The sequence below is a fragment of the Rhineura floridana genome, chromosome 8 (genome assembly GCF_030035675.1).
Source record: "Rhineura floridana isolate rRhiFlo1 chromosome 8, rRhiFlo1.hap2, whole genome shotgun sequence".
Taxonomy (NCBI): Eukaryota; Metazoa; Chordata; class Lepidosauria; order Squamata; family Rhineuridae; genus Rhineura; species Rhineura floridana.
The window spans coordinates 34859627-34876824 of record NC_084487.1 but is presented as its reverse complement, the minus strand read 5'-3'; the positions used below and the strand labels follow the sequence as shown (position 1 = coordinate 34876824).

General features: G+C 38.4%; 1 protein-coding gene across 4 annotated transcripts in view; it reads right to left on the bottom strand.

Annotated features, from left to right (window-relative positions):
* The window catches only part of PARPBP (PARP1 binding protein), a 53309-nt gene that overhangs the window by 35940 nt on the left and 171 nt on the right, over positions 1-17198 (bottom strand). The window contains exons 1-3 of one of the 4 annotated variants that reach the window (XM_061638863.1): positions 15316-15405; positions 14078-14307; positions 12800-12953 (exon numbers count right to left, since the gene is read on the bottom strand). In XM_061638863.1, the coding sequence (XP_061494847.1) occupies positions 12800-12953; positions 14078-14103 (180 nt within the window). In that variant the 5' untranslated portion in view covers positions 14104-14307; positions 15316-15405. Of the gene's footprint in view, positions 1-12799; positions 12954-14077; positions 14308-15315; positions 15406-17004; positions 17025-17198 lie in introns of those variants that run through there. The other 3 variants (XM_061638862.1, XM_061638865.1, XM_061638864.1) reach the window with 3 other exon arrangements.

The following is a 17198-nucleotide window of genomic DNA, read 5'->3' as shown; positions in this document are numbered from 1 at the left end:
TGACGAGTTGCAAATACCCCCTTTTTAGGGAAGGTGATTGAGAGGGTTGTGGTGCAGCAATTGCAAGTACTCTTGGATGAAACAGATTATCTTGACCCATCCCAGTCTGAGTTCAGGCCTGATTATGGGACTGAATCAGCCTTGGTCGCCCTGATGGATGACCTTTATCAGGAGAAGGACAGGGGGAGTGTGACCCTGTTATTCTTACTTGATCTCTCAGCAGCTTTTGATATCATTGACCACGGTATCCTTCTGGGCCAACTTGGTGAGATGGGTATTGAAGGCACTGTTTTACAGTGGTTCCGATCCTATATCCAGGGTTGCTCTCAGAGAATAGCATTGGGTGACTGTGTTTCGGTCCCCTGGCAGTTGTACTGTGGGGTGCCACAGGGTACCATCTTGTCCCCCTTGCTGTTTAACATCTATATGAAGCCCTTGGGAGCAGTCATCCGGAGCTTTGGGGTGAGGTGTCACCAGTATGCTGATGATACCCAGCTCTATTTCTCCATAACATCTGAATCGGGAGAGGCCATGCAAGCCCTGGACCGCTGCCTGGACTCGGTGGTGGGCTGGATGAGGGCCAATAAACTGAGTCTGAATCCTAGCAAGATGGAGGTGCTGTGGCTTGGTGGTTCCCGAGTTCGGATAATTGGCCAGTTGCCTGCTTTGGATAGGGTTTTACTCCCTCTGAAAGACCAGGTGCATAGTCTGGGTGCTCCTAGATCTATCTTTGTTGCTAGAGGCCCAGGTGACCTCTGTGGCTAGGAGTGCCTTTTACCAGCTTCAGCTGATAAGAGAGCTGCAGCAGTTTCTGGACCGGGATAGCCTGACCACTGTTGTCCACGCACTGGTAACCTCAGGCTGGATTACTGTAATGTGCTCTATGTGGGGCTGCCCTTGAAGTTTGTCCAGAAGTTGCAGCTGGTGCAAAATGCAGCAGCGAGACTGCTCACTGGGACAGGGTATTGCCAACATATCACCCCGCTGCTGAAAGAATTCCACTGGCTGCCCATATGCTACAGGGCCAAGTTCAAGGTTCTAGTTTTGGTGTACAAAGCCCTATACAGCTCAGGACCAGGATACCTGAAAGACCATCTTACCCCTTATATACTCGGTCAATCACTGCACTCTGCAGGTGAGGGCCTCCTGCAGATACCATCTTATCAGGAGGTTCGTTCTGCACAATATAGGAAATGGACCTTTAGTGTGGCGGCATCTACCCTTTAGAATTCCCTCACCTTGAATATTAGGCAGGCGCCACCTCTGCTATCTTTTCAGTGCCTTTTGAAGACTTTCCTCTTTCAACAAGCCTTTTATATTGAGACCTATCCCAGCGTGCGTTAGAATTGCTTGTTAATATTTCTTTAATAACATTTTTAACCCTTTTAAAAAAGATGTTTTTAGGACTTCCCGGAAGTGAGTGCTCAGCTGGTGATTGTCTCTGAGAGATCTCTGCCTCAGAGGAAGCTTTTTTCAGTTTAAAAGCCAGCCAAGAGGAAACTTTGACTGGCTTAAATGTTCTCCAAGGTATAGGTGAACCGATCAGATTTTCCACAGGACTTCGTTGAGCTGTCGGCTGCTGGAATTGATCAGGAATTCCCTGAGATAAGAAGGCATACCGATCGGCTGAAGACGGAGTCAGGACTTCCAGCAAGCTGTACTGAAAAAAAGCGAAGCGTTTTTTTGTTCTTAAAAACGTTCTTAACCAGCGAGCCTCCTTCTGTCTAAATCTTATCATTTGGCTTAAATTACTACAATAAAAAGGATTTGTTTACGAATCAGCAACTGAGAAATCTGGGTGAGTCATACTTTTTCTCTTTTAAATATAATTAAGGAAGAAAGAAAATGTAAACAATTTATATATATATTTTTTACGACAAAAAGCTGGCCTGAATTTGGAGTTTTAAAGATTAAAAACGGATGAGAGGTAATTATTATTTGATGGAAATATATTTTGGACTATTTTTCTCCTTGGATTATTTCTTTTTGGACGAATCTGCTGTTCGTATATGTTACTAATCGCTTGGTGTTGTGAACCAGAATTGTTTTGCATTCCTGGACGTAGATAAGAACTGTGCTGGCTGGACTATAACAACAGGCCTGGAACATTAACTCTTTTGTTGGTGGAGGAAAAAAAAAAGAAATAGACTGCCTCTAGGTTTTGGAACAGTGGTTAATATCAGAAATTAAAGGCTTCTTTTGAGAATGACAACTAGAAAAGCAGCTAAGGCTCAGGAGCGAAGAGGTTCAATTGATCCACAGGAAGGGGCTATACCCCCAGATATGTTTCAAAAAAATAATGGAAGGGATTAGTGATATAAAACAAGAAATGAAAACTGAATTGATAGATATAAAAGACTATATTAAAACACAAGTGGATGAGATTAAAGTGTTGGTTCTTACCTATAAAGCCCTTAACGGCATCGGACCGCAATACCTGGCGGAACGCCTCTCCCGCTATGTACCTACCCGGTCGCTGCGCTCGACGTCGAAGGCCCTTCTCCGTGTCCCAATGCATAGGGAGGCACGGAGAACGATAACTAGAGCTAGGGCCTTCTCAGTGGTGGCCCCCGAACTATGGAACGCCCTCCCTGATGAGATACGCCTGGCGCCTTCTTTGCTATCTTTTCGGCGCCAGGTAAAGACCTACCTCTTCGCCCAGGCATTTTAAAAATTTTAAAAATTTAAAAATTTGAATTTAAAATTGAAAATTTTTAATTATGTTTTATTGTGTTTTTGTATTTTAACCTGTTTTATTATGCTGTACACCACCCTGGGAGCTTATTGCTATAGGGCGGTCTAAAAATGTAATAAAATAAATAAATAAATAATAAATAAAGGGACAATTGGGCAAATAAAGGAGGATGCAAAAAATACTAAAGAAAAGGTACAAATCTTGGAGAATAGAACAGATATATTAAATCTGGAATTAGAAAAAAAATTGGACTACATGGCTGTGATTGAATTGAGAAATAAAGAACATTGTTTGAGATTCCGTGCAATCCCTGAGGAAACAGGTGAAGACATCAGAGATAAAATTGTTAATGCTTTAGTAAAATTTCTGGATTTGAATGAAGATCGGATGAAATTTGAAATAGATAAAGTTTATAGAATTAATTCCAGATATGCAACAATGAAAAAAATTCCAAGAGATGTGCTTGTTCACTTTATAAAGAAGACGACCAGAGATATGGTATTACAACAACACTTCAACAATACCTTTAAAATTGATGGTAAGGAAATACTGGTGATGAAAGAAATTCCTATTAGACTTTTACGTAAGAGAAAAGAATATGCTTTCTTTACAGAAAAACTTAAGCAATGCAAAATTCAATTTAGATGGGATGTTCCAGAAGGAGTGATTTTTACATTCAGACAACAGAAATATCGATTGAATACTGTTCAAAAAGCAAGGGATTTCTTGAGAAAAGCTTCAAAAGACATGGAAGAAGATAAACTCAAAGATATGGATATAATTCCTGGGAAACAAAGTCAACAAGAACATGCAGAGGAGGGGAAGGAAGATGATGGATTAAAGGGAGCATCAGGCACATTTTAAAATACACGCTTAAAGATGGATTACAAATATCTAACTTGGAATATAAATGGAGCCAACACGGCGCAGAAGAGAAAGAAAGTGTTTCATTATTTGAAAAAATTAAAATTGGATATAATTTGTTTACAAGAAACTCATATTAAGAAGAAAGATTCCAAATATTTGATTTGTAAAAATTTGGGTGAAGAATTTATTTCGGCTGGATCAAAAAAAAAATGGAGTTCTTTACATTAACCCACAATTGTTTCCTAAATTGATATTACTGGATGATAGTGGTAGATTTGTGGGGGTTGAAATTACTTTACAGGGCATAAAAATTTTGATAGTGGGTATTTATGCCCCCAATGAAGATAAAACAAGCTTTTACACAGGACTAATGGAAAAATTGTCAGAATTTTCATATGATCATTGGTGTGTCATGGGTGATTGGAATGGGGTAATCTCACCAAAAATTGATAGACTTTCTGAAAAAAATATTAAAGAGACACAGGGTAAATTACCGAAGATTTGCTTTGAACTGATGGAAAATTTAGAATTGGTGGATACCTGGAGATATATAAATGATAATGCAAAGGAATTTACTTATTTTTCAGAAAGACATAAAACATTCTCGAGGATTGATATGATTTGGATGTCTAAAATTCTAGTGAAAGATACTTTTAAAATGGATAAATTACCAAAAACTTTTTCGGACCACAATCCTGTGATATTAACTTTAAAAAAAAAAAATCTTGGATTTAGATGGAGACTATATGAATCTTTATTACAGAATGACAAAGTAGTACAAGAATGTAAGAAGAAATTAAAAGAGTTTTTTGAATATAATTTACATAAAGGAACAAATGAAAATATTGTTTGGGATACAAGTAAGGCATTTATGAGGGGATATTTTATTAAATTAACTCTGAATTAAAAAAAAAGAAACAGAAAATGCAATTAATTTTGGAAGAAATAAAACAAAAAGAGGAAGAATTGAAAAAGAATCCAACTAAAGTTTCTATTGTAAATCAAATTAAAATGTTACAGAATCAAGTATCAATGCTGACAGTTAGAGAAATTGAAAGGAAACTAAATTTTGCTAAACAAAGGACTTTTGAATTTGCAGATAAACCGGGGAAATGGTTAGCATATAAATTAAGAAAAGAACGTCAAAAAAATATTATTTTAAAGATACAAGAAGGAGATGAGATGCTGACAGATAATGTAAAAATCAAAAAGATTTTTCATCAATATTATTCAACATTGTACAAGTGTCAGGAAATCCCATCTGAAAAAATAGACGAGTATATATCTAAACAGAATTTGCCTAAAATTACAGACTTTCAGAGACAAGCTATTAATGGCCCTATCACGTCAAGAGAGATATCTGAAGCTATAAACAAAATTAAATTAGGAAAGGCGCCAGGACCAGATGGGTTATCTGCAATGTACTATAAATGTTTGGAGGAAGAACTCTTGCTACCTTTACAGTATACAATGAATTTTATTTTGCAAGAAGGAAAGATACCGGATAGTTGGAAAAATGCTAACATAACATTAATACCTAAAGAGGAGCAAGATTTAACTAAAAAAAAATTATCGGCCGATATCTCTATTGAATAATGACTATAAAATTTTTACAATGATCTTGGCAGAAAGAATGAAAATAATATTGCAACAATTTATCCAGGAAGATCAATCGGGGTTTTTACCTAAAAGACAATTACGTGACAACGTCAGGAATGTCTTGAATGTGTTGGAATATTTAGAACAACGAAATGATAAACAAGCAGCTTTGATTTTTTTAGATGCTGAGAAAGCATTTGATAATTTGAATTGGAAATTTATGTTTCAGGTTTTGGAGCAAATGGATTTTGGAGACAATTTTATAAAATGGATTAGATCGATTTATACATCTCAGAAGGCTCAGATAATTGTTAACGGAGATTTAACGGATTCATGTGAAATACAAAAGGGTACAAGACAGGGATGTCCATTATCTCCCCTTCTATTTATTCTGGTCTTAGAAGTGCTGCTTAGAGATATAAGGCAAGATAAAAGGATCTCGGGATTAAAGATAAAAAAAGAAGAATATAAATTGAGAGCATTTGCTGATGATTTGATAATTGTATTAGAAAACCCTTTGGAAGGAATTAATGTATTGATGGACAAATTAAAAGAATTTGGACCGATAGCAGGATTTAAGATCAACAATCAAAAAACAAAGATGTTGGTGAAAAATTTAACTTTAAGGGAACAGAAAGAGTTAATGGACAAGACAGATTTTACAATAGAGAAAAAGTTGAAATATTTAGGTATCATTATGACAAATAAAAATTCAAAGTTGTTTCATAATAATTAAGAAAAATTATGGACAGAGATTAAGAAAGATCTGCTAAAATGGGATAAACTACAATTGTCATTAATGGGTAGAATATCTGTGATAAAAATGAATGTATTACCGAGAATGATGTTTTTGTTTCAAACAATACCTGTAATATCCTCTGATTTACCTTTTAAACAATGGCAAAAAGATATCTCTAAATTTGTATGGCAAGGAAAAAAACCAAGAGTTAAATTTAAATTACTACAAGACGCCAAAGAAAGAGGAGGACTGGGATTACCAAATCTGAGACTTTGCTGCCTGGTGTTTAGTCTGGATAAAGGAATGGATTTCATTGAGGAATAAAAGACTATTGGATTTGGAGGGCCATAACCTGAAGTGGGGATGGCATGGATATCTATGGTATGACAAAGTAAAAGTAAATGTAGACTTTAATAATAATTTTATAAGACGTCCTCTGTTGAAAATATGGAATAGATATAAACCAAGGTTCTATTCGAAAATACCATTATGTGTCTCAAGTCAAGAAGCGTTTTACAGAAGAGAAATGGCTGGAAAAGAGAAATGGTTAACTTATCAAGAACTATTAGAAAATGTACATGGAGAATATATAATGAAAGAGAGAGAACAACTGATAAAGGAAGGATATAGTTCTCAACAGTTTGCCTATTTACAATTGTTAGAAAGATATAAAATGGACAAGAAAATGTATGGGTTTGAAATAAGTAAATCTGATTTTGAAATAGGTTTGTGTACAAATGATGAAAATATAATTGCGAAAATGTATAAACTCTTACTGAAAATGGATATGGAGGAAGAACAAGTAAAAGAGTGTATGGTAAAGTGGGCAAAAAATTTTGGTTATAACATACAAATGGATCAATGGGAAAATATGTGGAAAAAAGGCTTGAGATTTACATTATGCTATAATCTTAAAGAAAATTTCTATAAAATGATGTACCGTTGGTACATGACTCCAGAAGTTGTCAAAAATGTATAGTAATGTTTCTAATGTTTGTTGGAAATGTAAACAACTAGAAGGATCATTTTATCATATGTGGTGGCTGTGTAAAAAGGCAAAATCATTTTGGGCACAGATAGGTAGGATGATGCAAAAAATTCTAAAGATAAATATTCAGTCAAAACCAGAATTTTTTTTATTGGGTTTTATGATTAAACAAATAGAAAAGAAATACGGAAGAATAATATTATATATGATTACGGCAGCAAGATTATTATATGCACAAAAGTGGAAAATGGAATCAACACCAACAACGGAAGAATGGCTATTGAAATTAATGGCCTTAGTAGAGATGGATAAATTGACATGTCTACTTAGAGAAAAATCGACAGACACATTTCTTAAGGAATGGAAGCCTCTCTTAGACTTTTTGTTGAAAGATCAAAATAAAATGATGATATTGGGATTTGACGATTAACTAAGATAGCCTATGGAGAAAAGTGATCCTGTATGTATATATTAAGGGACAGGTTTGATGTATATTATATACTTATAGCTGATCTGCGACAAATCGGAAGTCAACTATTTTATTTTTATTTTTTGTTGTTGTATTGTTATGTTTTTTGACTTTGTTTTGTTTGTCTTTTGAAAAATTTGAATAAAAATTATTAAAAAAAAATAAAAAATATGTTTTGTTTTAATGTATTTTAAGGTGTGTTTTTATGACGTTTTAACGTGTTTTTACCACTTCTGTTTGCCGTGCTGGGCTCCTGCTGGGAGGAAGGGTGGGATATAAATCAAATAAATAAATAAACAAACAAGTCCACAGCTTGGGGACACTCCTAGATCTAATACTATCACTGGAGGCTCAGATGACCTCAGTGGCTAGGAGTGCCTTTTTCCAGCTCCAGCTGATTTGCCAGCTTCAGCCCCTTTTGGACAGAGATGACTTGGCCAGATTGAATGATTTCAATGCACTCTATATCGGGCTGCCCTTGAAGACGATTCAGAAACTTCATCTGGTCCAAAATGCAGCAGCCAGATTACTGGCTGGGGTTGCTTTTAGATGTCATGTAACTCCTGTTTTAAAACAGCTGTATTGATTGCCAGTTCATTTCCAGGCCCAAGTCAATGTACTCATGTCAGTATTTAATGCCCTAAATGACTTTGGTCTGAAATATCTGAAAGACCGCCTCCTTCCCTACAGACCCCTTCAGGTGTTGAGATCTGCAGAGGGGCATAGGTCCATCACAGTCAGAAGCTCGGGGTGGGGTGGGGGCCCGGGAGAGTGTTTTCTCTGTGGCAGCCTCTAAGTTGCGGAACTCCCTCCCCACTGAGGTGTGTCTGACAACCTCACTTCATAGCTTTAGACAAATGCTGAAGATGTACCTCATTACCCTGGCCTTAGACACTTGAGACATATATTTTTACAACTAACCCTATTTTGTGATTCTAGTTGTTTTTAAATTGTTTTTAACACTGTATTTTAAGGTTGTTGTAACCAACTCTGGGACCTCTGGGTGAACAGCGGGTAATAAATAAATAAAGTAGTTCCTGCTCATGTGTGTCACACTAAACCAATGTTTAGCTTCATATGAAATCATGGTCCATTGTGTCTGAACTACTAAAATATGTTGGGATTTCCAATTTGCAAAGTCAATATATTATATACGAAATGCTATAACTACAACATTTTCCATACTGGTTTCATAGAAAGCCACAGTACAAACTAGACACATTTACAATACAATCTATAGATGTCTACTCAGAGGTCAGTCTCAGTGAGTTCAACAGGACATATCCTCAGGTAAGTACAGGACTCCAGCCTTAAAGATACCTGCATTTAGTTTTTCCCTCCACCAATCATTTTTTGAAAACAACTCTTTGAAGTATAACTACTACTTAAGCTTCAGTATAATTCACTCAAAATCTTTTCTCACAAGATGAAAAGTTTGCAGAGCTTAACTGTGTTTATACTGGTATTGTAACAACATTTCAAATCCAAATAAAAATGCTGTCCAGATATCAGTTTTCATGATCAGGTGCCCACCGTGACAGCATATTATTCATAGAAAGGATTGTGAGCATTTGCGGTAGAACTCAGGAAATGTTTTGCTAGGAATAAGTGCCAGCTGGCTAATTTATAAAGGAAGTTCACAAAGTTCAACACTTTAATTCTGATAGACAACAGGAATATTATATTTCATAAGGGTAAAGTAAAAAAAGCAAAAATTTGCAAATCTTAAACCTCTGCAGTTTTTCCAAACATTTTGTAATAATCATGTTTTCAGAACATTCTTTCACAACATTTTACTATAGAATGTTGTGTTCTAAAATTCAAATTTCTAACAAACTTTCTTTACAGATACTATTAAGGAGATTTTTAAAAAATAGCCTAAAGATGGAAATAGGTTGCATAATGTTATTATGGAGAAACCACAAAGACACCATGCTAGTGACGGATTATTATGTCCTTCTCCTCACACAGAAGTGTGAATAGAATTGCAGTTCTGCAAATAAAACCAAGTATATGTTATTGCAGTGCAAGTTTCAGATATTTAGGCAATAATATCAACACAGTAATAGGAAGAAGTAAATGCCACCTAGTGTTTCGCATGGCACTTTAAGAGGAATTTGCGGCAAAGCACAACAAATGTGGAAGGCAAATCAATAGTTCTTAACCTTTTTTGGGCTATGGACCCCTTGAGAGTTTGATGAAAGCTATGGACCCCCATAAATAAAATCAATACAAATTACTTTATTGCACTGGAAATTGTGGGAGTTGCACTCAGTTCACTGACCCCCTGAAGCCCATCCATAGACCACCTAGGGATCTATGGACCAAAGCTTAAGAACCCCTGCCATATATGCACTTGAATAAGCTGTTCAAGAGATTCACACTGGCAATGTCCTCTAAAATATGATGGCCATATTAAATTATTTATTGATTTGATTTATATCCCACCCTTTGTCCCAGTAGGAGCCCAGGGCAGCAAACAAAAGCATTAAAAACACTTTAAAACATCATAAAAACAGACTTCAAAATATAAACACACAACAACCATTAAAAACTTATTAAAACAAAACATCTTTAAAAACATTTTTTTTAAAGCTTTAAAACATTTTTAAAAAGAAGGTTTAAAAATATATTAAAAAGCAATTCCAACACAGATGCAGACTAGGATAAGGTCTCTACTTAAAAGGCTTGTTGAAAGAGGAAATGACCTTTAAACTAATCAATCCAATTAAATCTGTTGGACTGAATCTTATTCTAACCTTATGAAATTGAAATAAAAGCAGGAGGCAGTATTTTCACATCACATGTTCATAAGTAAACTACAGAATTGAGAGGCACAAAGAACTATAAGGCAGGCACTAATGGGGTGGGATCATAGAAACAATTCATTGGGAAAAAACTGGCATTTACACATACATTTTGTGTAACATGCAATACCATCCAGGCTGTGTGGCCAACTTGATCACGTAAATGCAACAGTAAAGAACATACATGCACAGCTAAGAGAGCACAAGAGAGAAAAAGGGATAGAGAGGGAAAACTAATTTTGAACCTTTCTATTAATGTGTTTGATTAAGGCTGCAGACCAAATCCCTAGCCAGCAGCAGCAGGACTTGATGGAGCAGCATAGCAACTCCCAGACTGTGCAATGAAGAAGCCTGTACTGGATCCATCGCAATCACACGATAGCAGCAGGACTGGCTCGAGATTGTGTGCTGGCCCAGCCACCTCGCATTTCAGGCGTTTCCACTGGCTACTGCCAGTGGGGACATAGCTAGCTGTAGCTTCCACCCACTCACATTGGGGTGCTCCTTGATAACAGAAGAGTCCCCCCCAGAGCTGGGCAGGACTGAACAGAGGGACAGCCTATCTCATCCAAGCCTTCTCTAGTATGGCAGGATCAGGAGATTTGGATTGCTCTAAACATCTTTTTAAAGTTATGTTTTATGGGACAGAAATAAGACTTGAATTTGGTCTGGTTTGGTAACATTTGTTTGCCCTTTCAAACCACCAAGTCAGCACAGGCTAACAGAGGTTCCAACTACAACTCTAGTTTTTCACTATAGATATGTTAAATAAAATCATATATCAGAAAAGTGTGTATATGCATATGTATATATATATATATATATATATATATATATATGTAAGATAAATATAAACAATCCTGCTTAATTAGCATTTTGGAATTACAGATACAGCTGAAAAACAAGTTCCTTGCTAACCCTCTCCACGTCTTCATCTGCTTATAATTTTATGACGAAAAATCCTTTTAAGATGAAAATTTCCATGGGTTAGTCAAAGCAGAAGAAAGTGAGCTTTCCTGGAAAAGGCTGCTGAGGTACTCTATCCTTCAGCTGATTGCATTTGGAGATAAAAGAAAAAAATGGTTTCACTGTAACCAAGTTACCATTACTGCAAGGTTAGCATTTGAGTACAGTAGGGCCCCGCTTATACGGTGGGTTAGGGGCCAGGCCCCCACCATAAAGCGGAAATTGCCGTAAAGCGGAACCCATTGACTTTAATGGGCCGCGTCACGCAAAAATGCCACAAAATCGGCTTTAAAACTGGGAATTTCCCCTGATTGAAAGCCGCCGCATCAGCAGAACGCCAGAAAGCGGGGCCTTACTACAACTCAAATTATAGGTACTTCCAACCTTATTAGAAATTTAGCCCTCCTATAATCCCAAATCATCTAAGTAGCTAGGCACATGTTAAAAAAGACACACATGGATAAGTTGAACTGATTCCATTCCAAAGAAAATAAAGTGAAAATAAATGAGTATGACAAAGAACAAAAGACAGCATGGTCATTCCTCATCAGTTTGGGACACAAAGGGCTAAAAGAAGGTTTATCTCCACACCAGTGTCACCCCCTTCCCTTTATCCAACAAGATCCAATAGCTTCCATTCAGTCTTACAGAGAAGAAGTAAAGCATTACACTTCTGTAGTAAGGGCAAAATCTACTGTCTGCTTTGGACACTGGGTGACCCACCACCAAAGTAAAAAGATACCGCCAAATACACAGATTATACATTGCACCTCCTCTCTGTTAGGAACTCTGCTTAACCCAACTGTACCTTAGCTAAAGCAGAAGCTGTCATTCTCCACCAAGGTTAATTTTTGAAATGTTCTTTTCAGCAAGGGAGAGGTGAGCAGAACATTATTAGTTCAACAAACCAAAGAAGCACACAAACACAACTGAATTCAAGCCAGCATGTCACAGTTTGTTTTGCAACTTGAAATGGTACACCTGTATTCAGATAGTATATTTCTTTCCATACTTCTGAAGCCTCATTTCTATTATTTCTTCTCTTGTTACCTTCCATAGCCACTTCCTTTGAAACCTCTTAATAGTGCGAGAACAGTGACTCTCAGAGGGGTCAGTTTGGACATAACAGGAAACCATGTTTCCCGCTATGTTGCAGAAACCATAGGGAGTCTCAAGCTCACATGTTCCCCACCTTCTCCTCCCCTAGCACACACCAGAGGAAGAGATTGGAGATACCTGCTTCCAGTTTTAAACTAAGTGCTGGTACCCAAGCCTGAACTTAGGCAACTGTGATTTGTTTAAAATTCTAGTTAGTGAACAAGCCAGGATGACAAGCCACAGTTCCCAAGCTTGGATGCAATGGAAAGCTGTTTGTTGAAAAGTGAAAACAGAAACTTTTAATCTCCTCTTGTTTACAAAAAAAAAAGAGTGCTTGGTGGAACTCATACATGTAGTAAGAAAGCCAGGATTTCCCTTTGCATCTAAATGGCCCACTGAGAGAGGCAACAGCATTTTGATAAGTCCCTGGCTTATTCTAAATGGTTAAAAAGATCCTTCCCAAACATCAGAAAAATGTGCAAAACACTGTAAAGACATTCTTCAAATTTATTCAGGCACCTTTTGAATCCAGCAGTCAAAACAGAAAACTCCCCTGACATAGTACACTAACCTTTTTATTGACCTCAGCAACAGATAGCTGCAAAGCCATCAGCATGCAGTCTACACCACACACAGTAGTCCTTTCAGAGTCTGAAAATAAGCGCCATTCTTTTCGGAAATACCGAATCATATTCAGGATCCTTTTTTGAAAAGAAGACATAGTCCTAAAATTAGAAAGTAAAAAAAGTTATCTAACTATGCACAACTGGAGTGCACAACTTAAAAAACATTTAAGACAACAGAATACGTGTCCACGCTATTCTCCATGATATGGGGTGAAGAGGCAAATACAGCTAACTGAAATTCAGTAAGGCTGGAATATGACCCAAGAATAAATGTGGCTAGGAAACGACAGGAAAGACATATTATGGTCAAATGACTCACCAGAATGATAGTATGACAGAAAAATCCAAAGCCACTTGAAGTTGCATAAAAAAATTTTTTTTTTAAGAATTGGGAAGTGTATTACACTTCAGTAAGGATAAAACCTCATCAGAAGTACTGAGTAGTCCGAGCTTCACAGTTCAAGAAAGATTTTTGAAAAGTTGGTTTCAAAAGAAGGCATCAAGGATTACAAAGGTTTTAGGAGACCAATCAAATGTGAAAATATAAGAACAGAAGACAAAGAGCACAATCCTAAGCATGTTTCCTCAATTAATTAAATAGGGCTGATTTCACAATACATGCAGATACAATTTTTTCTTGACACTGCAATCCAATGCATACTTCCTGGGATAAGTTCCACTGAACTCAGTAGGGCTTATTTCCAAGTAGACATATATAGAATTGCACTGTTACTTGACAGGAAGCCCCACTGAACTCAGAGGGACTTATTTATGAATAATCATACATAGGGTTAGGCTGTAAAGAAGGATCTATTGACAGATTGCGAGAAAGATGCAAAGGAGCAGTATTGGCCCCACTTACTGAACCCAAGGAAAAAAACTATTTAGATATAATACTGGGAGAAACTAAGAACAATTCAAGTAGTGAAATCAGGTGCCCAAGAAAATAGGGAACCACATAGCTTTCCTTGAAAATTTTGAAGAAAGGGTTGGAAAAGTATTCTCCAGGGATGCTTTAGCATAGGAACATTGTCCATAAACAGTTCGAATGATCAAATGCCCCCCTTCCTATTCTCTTAAGATGAAAGGCTGAACTACTACAACTATTTGGACCACTCCAAATGAGGCCCAAATTCTGGAACTATTTTATTCTACAGCAGCCATCAGTCTTACACCAAACAGAACAACAAAAACGGAAAGCAGGAATCATGAGGGCAACTCACATTGGCTTTCTGTTCATCATCAGCATTTATAGGGCTGAAGCTTCTTGGAGACCCATAGCACCTTAGGCCACTTATTATATTGCCCCAGTAATTTTGGAAGAAAAAAAGGCCATGGAAGGCCCATTCCCCACACACACTCCAGAGGCAGAGCTCCTGTGCTTTTAACAGTTGCCGAGCAGACAAGTGTTGTTGTTTTTCAGATGCAGCTAATTTGCCAACTATCCACCATCCTGAAAAAGAGACACCTGAACACTATGATGTATTCTGGAGTAATCTCTCACCCAGGCAGCTGCTGGCTCAGGTCACATATGTGGTAAGGAATTAAGAAGTGGGACCTAAAGGAGGGTCCTGGGTGTGAAGACCACTGATCAAGACTCATGTACATGAGGTTGTTAAAATACTCCAACTAATCTAAAATGCAGCAGTTAGACTAAGAACATAAGAAAAGCCTGCAGGATCAAGCCAATGGCCCATCTAGTCCAGCATCCTGTTTTCGGTGCCAACCTGATGCCCATGGGAAGCCACAAGCAGGACCTGAGCAGGAGAGCACTGTCTCCTCCTGCTGTTTCCAGTAATTGGTAATCAGAAGCATACTGCCTCCAGCTATGGAGGCAGAGCATAGCCATCAGAGAATATCACTGATAGCCTTATTTAATCCTCTCTTAAAGCCATCTAAGCTGGTGGCCATCACTGCCTCTTGTGACAACAAATTCCAAAGTCTTAACTATGAGCTGTGTGAAGTAGTATGTTCTTTTTTGTCTGTCTGTCCTGAATCAGCTTCATTGGATTTCCACGAGTTCTAGAGTTATAAAAGAGGGAGAAAAACTTCTCTTTCCACTTTCTTCATGCCATGTATGATTTTATATATTTCTATCATGCCACATCTTACTTGTCTTTTCTCTAAAATAAGAAGCCCCATTAATATCTGGTGTTAGCCACAGAAACAATGCAGCACCTGTTTTTTGCAAGTACCACTGGGTGCCAATTTATTCCAAATCTAAACTCAAAGGTGTTGGCGACATGGCGCACACTTTTAAAAGCCCTTTCCAGTTTGGACCCTGAATACTTGAGGCAATGTATCCTTCCTTCCATATATTTCTTCCCAGCTTTTAAGGCCTGAAAATGAGAATGTTTTGGCACTTCTTGTGTCTGCTAGGCAAGCAGCCACAACTGAATGTGCCTTAAAAGTGATATCTCCTAAGATTTGGAAGCACACTGCGACAGATCTGGGATCTTACCCTCTTAAGCAGGCAGTTAAAACCTTCTCCTTCAGTAGACTTTTAAAAAATGATCATCATTCTTTGTTGGCTGTTTAATCCAGCTATGGTTTTATCTGAGCCCCATATCTTGTTTGTCTGCTGTTTTATTGTTCAACTGCAGCTGTCCCCAATTCTGAAAATCATGATTATTAAAAAGCCAGTTGAAAACAGCCTGCAACAACTTCAACAGTGTGATGTTGAAGCAGTAGCCTGCACAGCTAAGTCATGAAATTTACCAATGGCTTTATCATGTTCCTTATCCCCAAACTTAATCTACCTCACAGGAAAAAAAAAGGAACAGCAGAGCCTGGTCTATTAGGGCAAATGAGGAACCACCCCACCAACCACAGTCTACTTAAGTCAGCCCCCACCTGCTTGACTCCTTACTTAACACCCATCAGGGGGTAGCTTGGGCTTTTGTTGGCTCTAGCTCCACCTACTGTTGGGTCTCCCTACCTTCCACACCACCAGTCTCAATGGGCACCAGCCACCACTGCGAAGCAAGCTGCCTTGTACCAAGTAAGTCCATCTAGTTCAGCATAATCTATACACTGACTGGCAGCAGCTTTCCAGGGTTTCAGACGGGACATCCCAGCCCCACCTGGAGATGCCAGGGACCAAGCCTGGGACCTTCTGCATTGCAAAGCAGATACTCTATCCCTGAGATAGCATTATTATTATTTATCAGATTTATTAGTCAGTTGATAACCAAAGGTCCCCAAAGCAACTTACACAATGCTGAAACAAAAACAAATAAAGCAGTATAAAACATAACAACAAAATAGCAATAGCACCCCCACACAGCCACAGGAAAGTTTGGCAGGATAGTAAAACAAAGCATAATCTCAATCTATCAAATGCCTAGGAGAAAAGGTACATCTTTAACTGGCACATAAAAGATGTCAATGAAGGCACCAGGCAGACCTCACTGGGGAGCGTATTCGACAGATGGGGAGCCACAACTGAAAAGGCCCTCTGTCGTCACTACCCTCTGAGCCTCTCTCTGAGGGGGGATCTGTAGAAAGACCACTCCAAATAACAAATACAATAAATATATGGAACCAGTGATGCTTTGTCCACCACTTTATCTCTATGCTAGGTTGAAAGCTTTTTATCTATCTGTCAGAAAAGTTAGCCCAGATGTCAAAAGGGGGAGGAATAGGGAAGGTGACAAAAAGTCCTATCAAGCACCTGTTAAGAGTTCTGGACAGCCTTCACACCTGATAAGAACACATGCTCCACTGCCAACAATTCTGTGCCTAAAACCTCTCCTTCCAACGCACACTTTTCGCTGGGGTTGTGAACTTCTTAATCAGCCACTACATAGCAGTGTAGTATATCCCCCACCCCAAGTATGCTACTACCATAGAGCTAGTATAGCACAGTGGGAGGAGAGCCCGGCTGAGAATCCAGAGTCTATCAGTTCAAATCCCCACTCGTGTCTGCTGGGTGTCAAGGGCCAGCTAAAGATCACCCCCACAGTGAGTGGCTCAGGGGTTACGTGCCCTGCCACCTCTGCAGCTATGGGCAAGCTGTATAGTCCCAAGGAGCCCAGTTGCCCCCCAGCTGGCAGTTGCAGACAAGGAAGGGGCTGGCTTGTGCAGCTGTGGCAAGTTGAGCGGGCCCTAGCCAGCTGGGGAGGACTAGCCTCAGAGAAATACCCCTTACCATAGGGTCGCCACAAGTCGGAATCGATTTGAAGGCAGACCATTTTCATTTTCACGCTACTACCACCACATCAGGCTACAGTTCGGCATAAAAGCCCATTAGGACATTGTCCATCTCCCCAGGTCAGTAGCGCCCTTATCGATACACTTTCCGTCGCTTTCCCTAAACCCTCTGCTTGGCCGAAAACATTACCC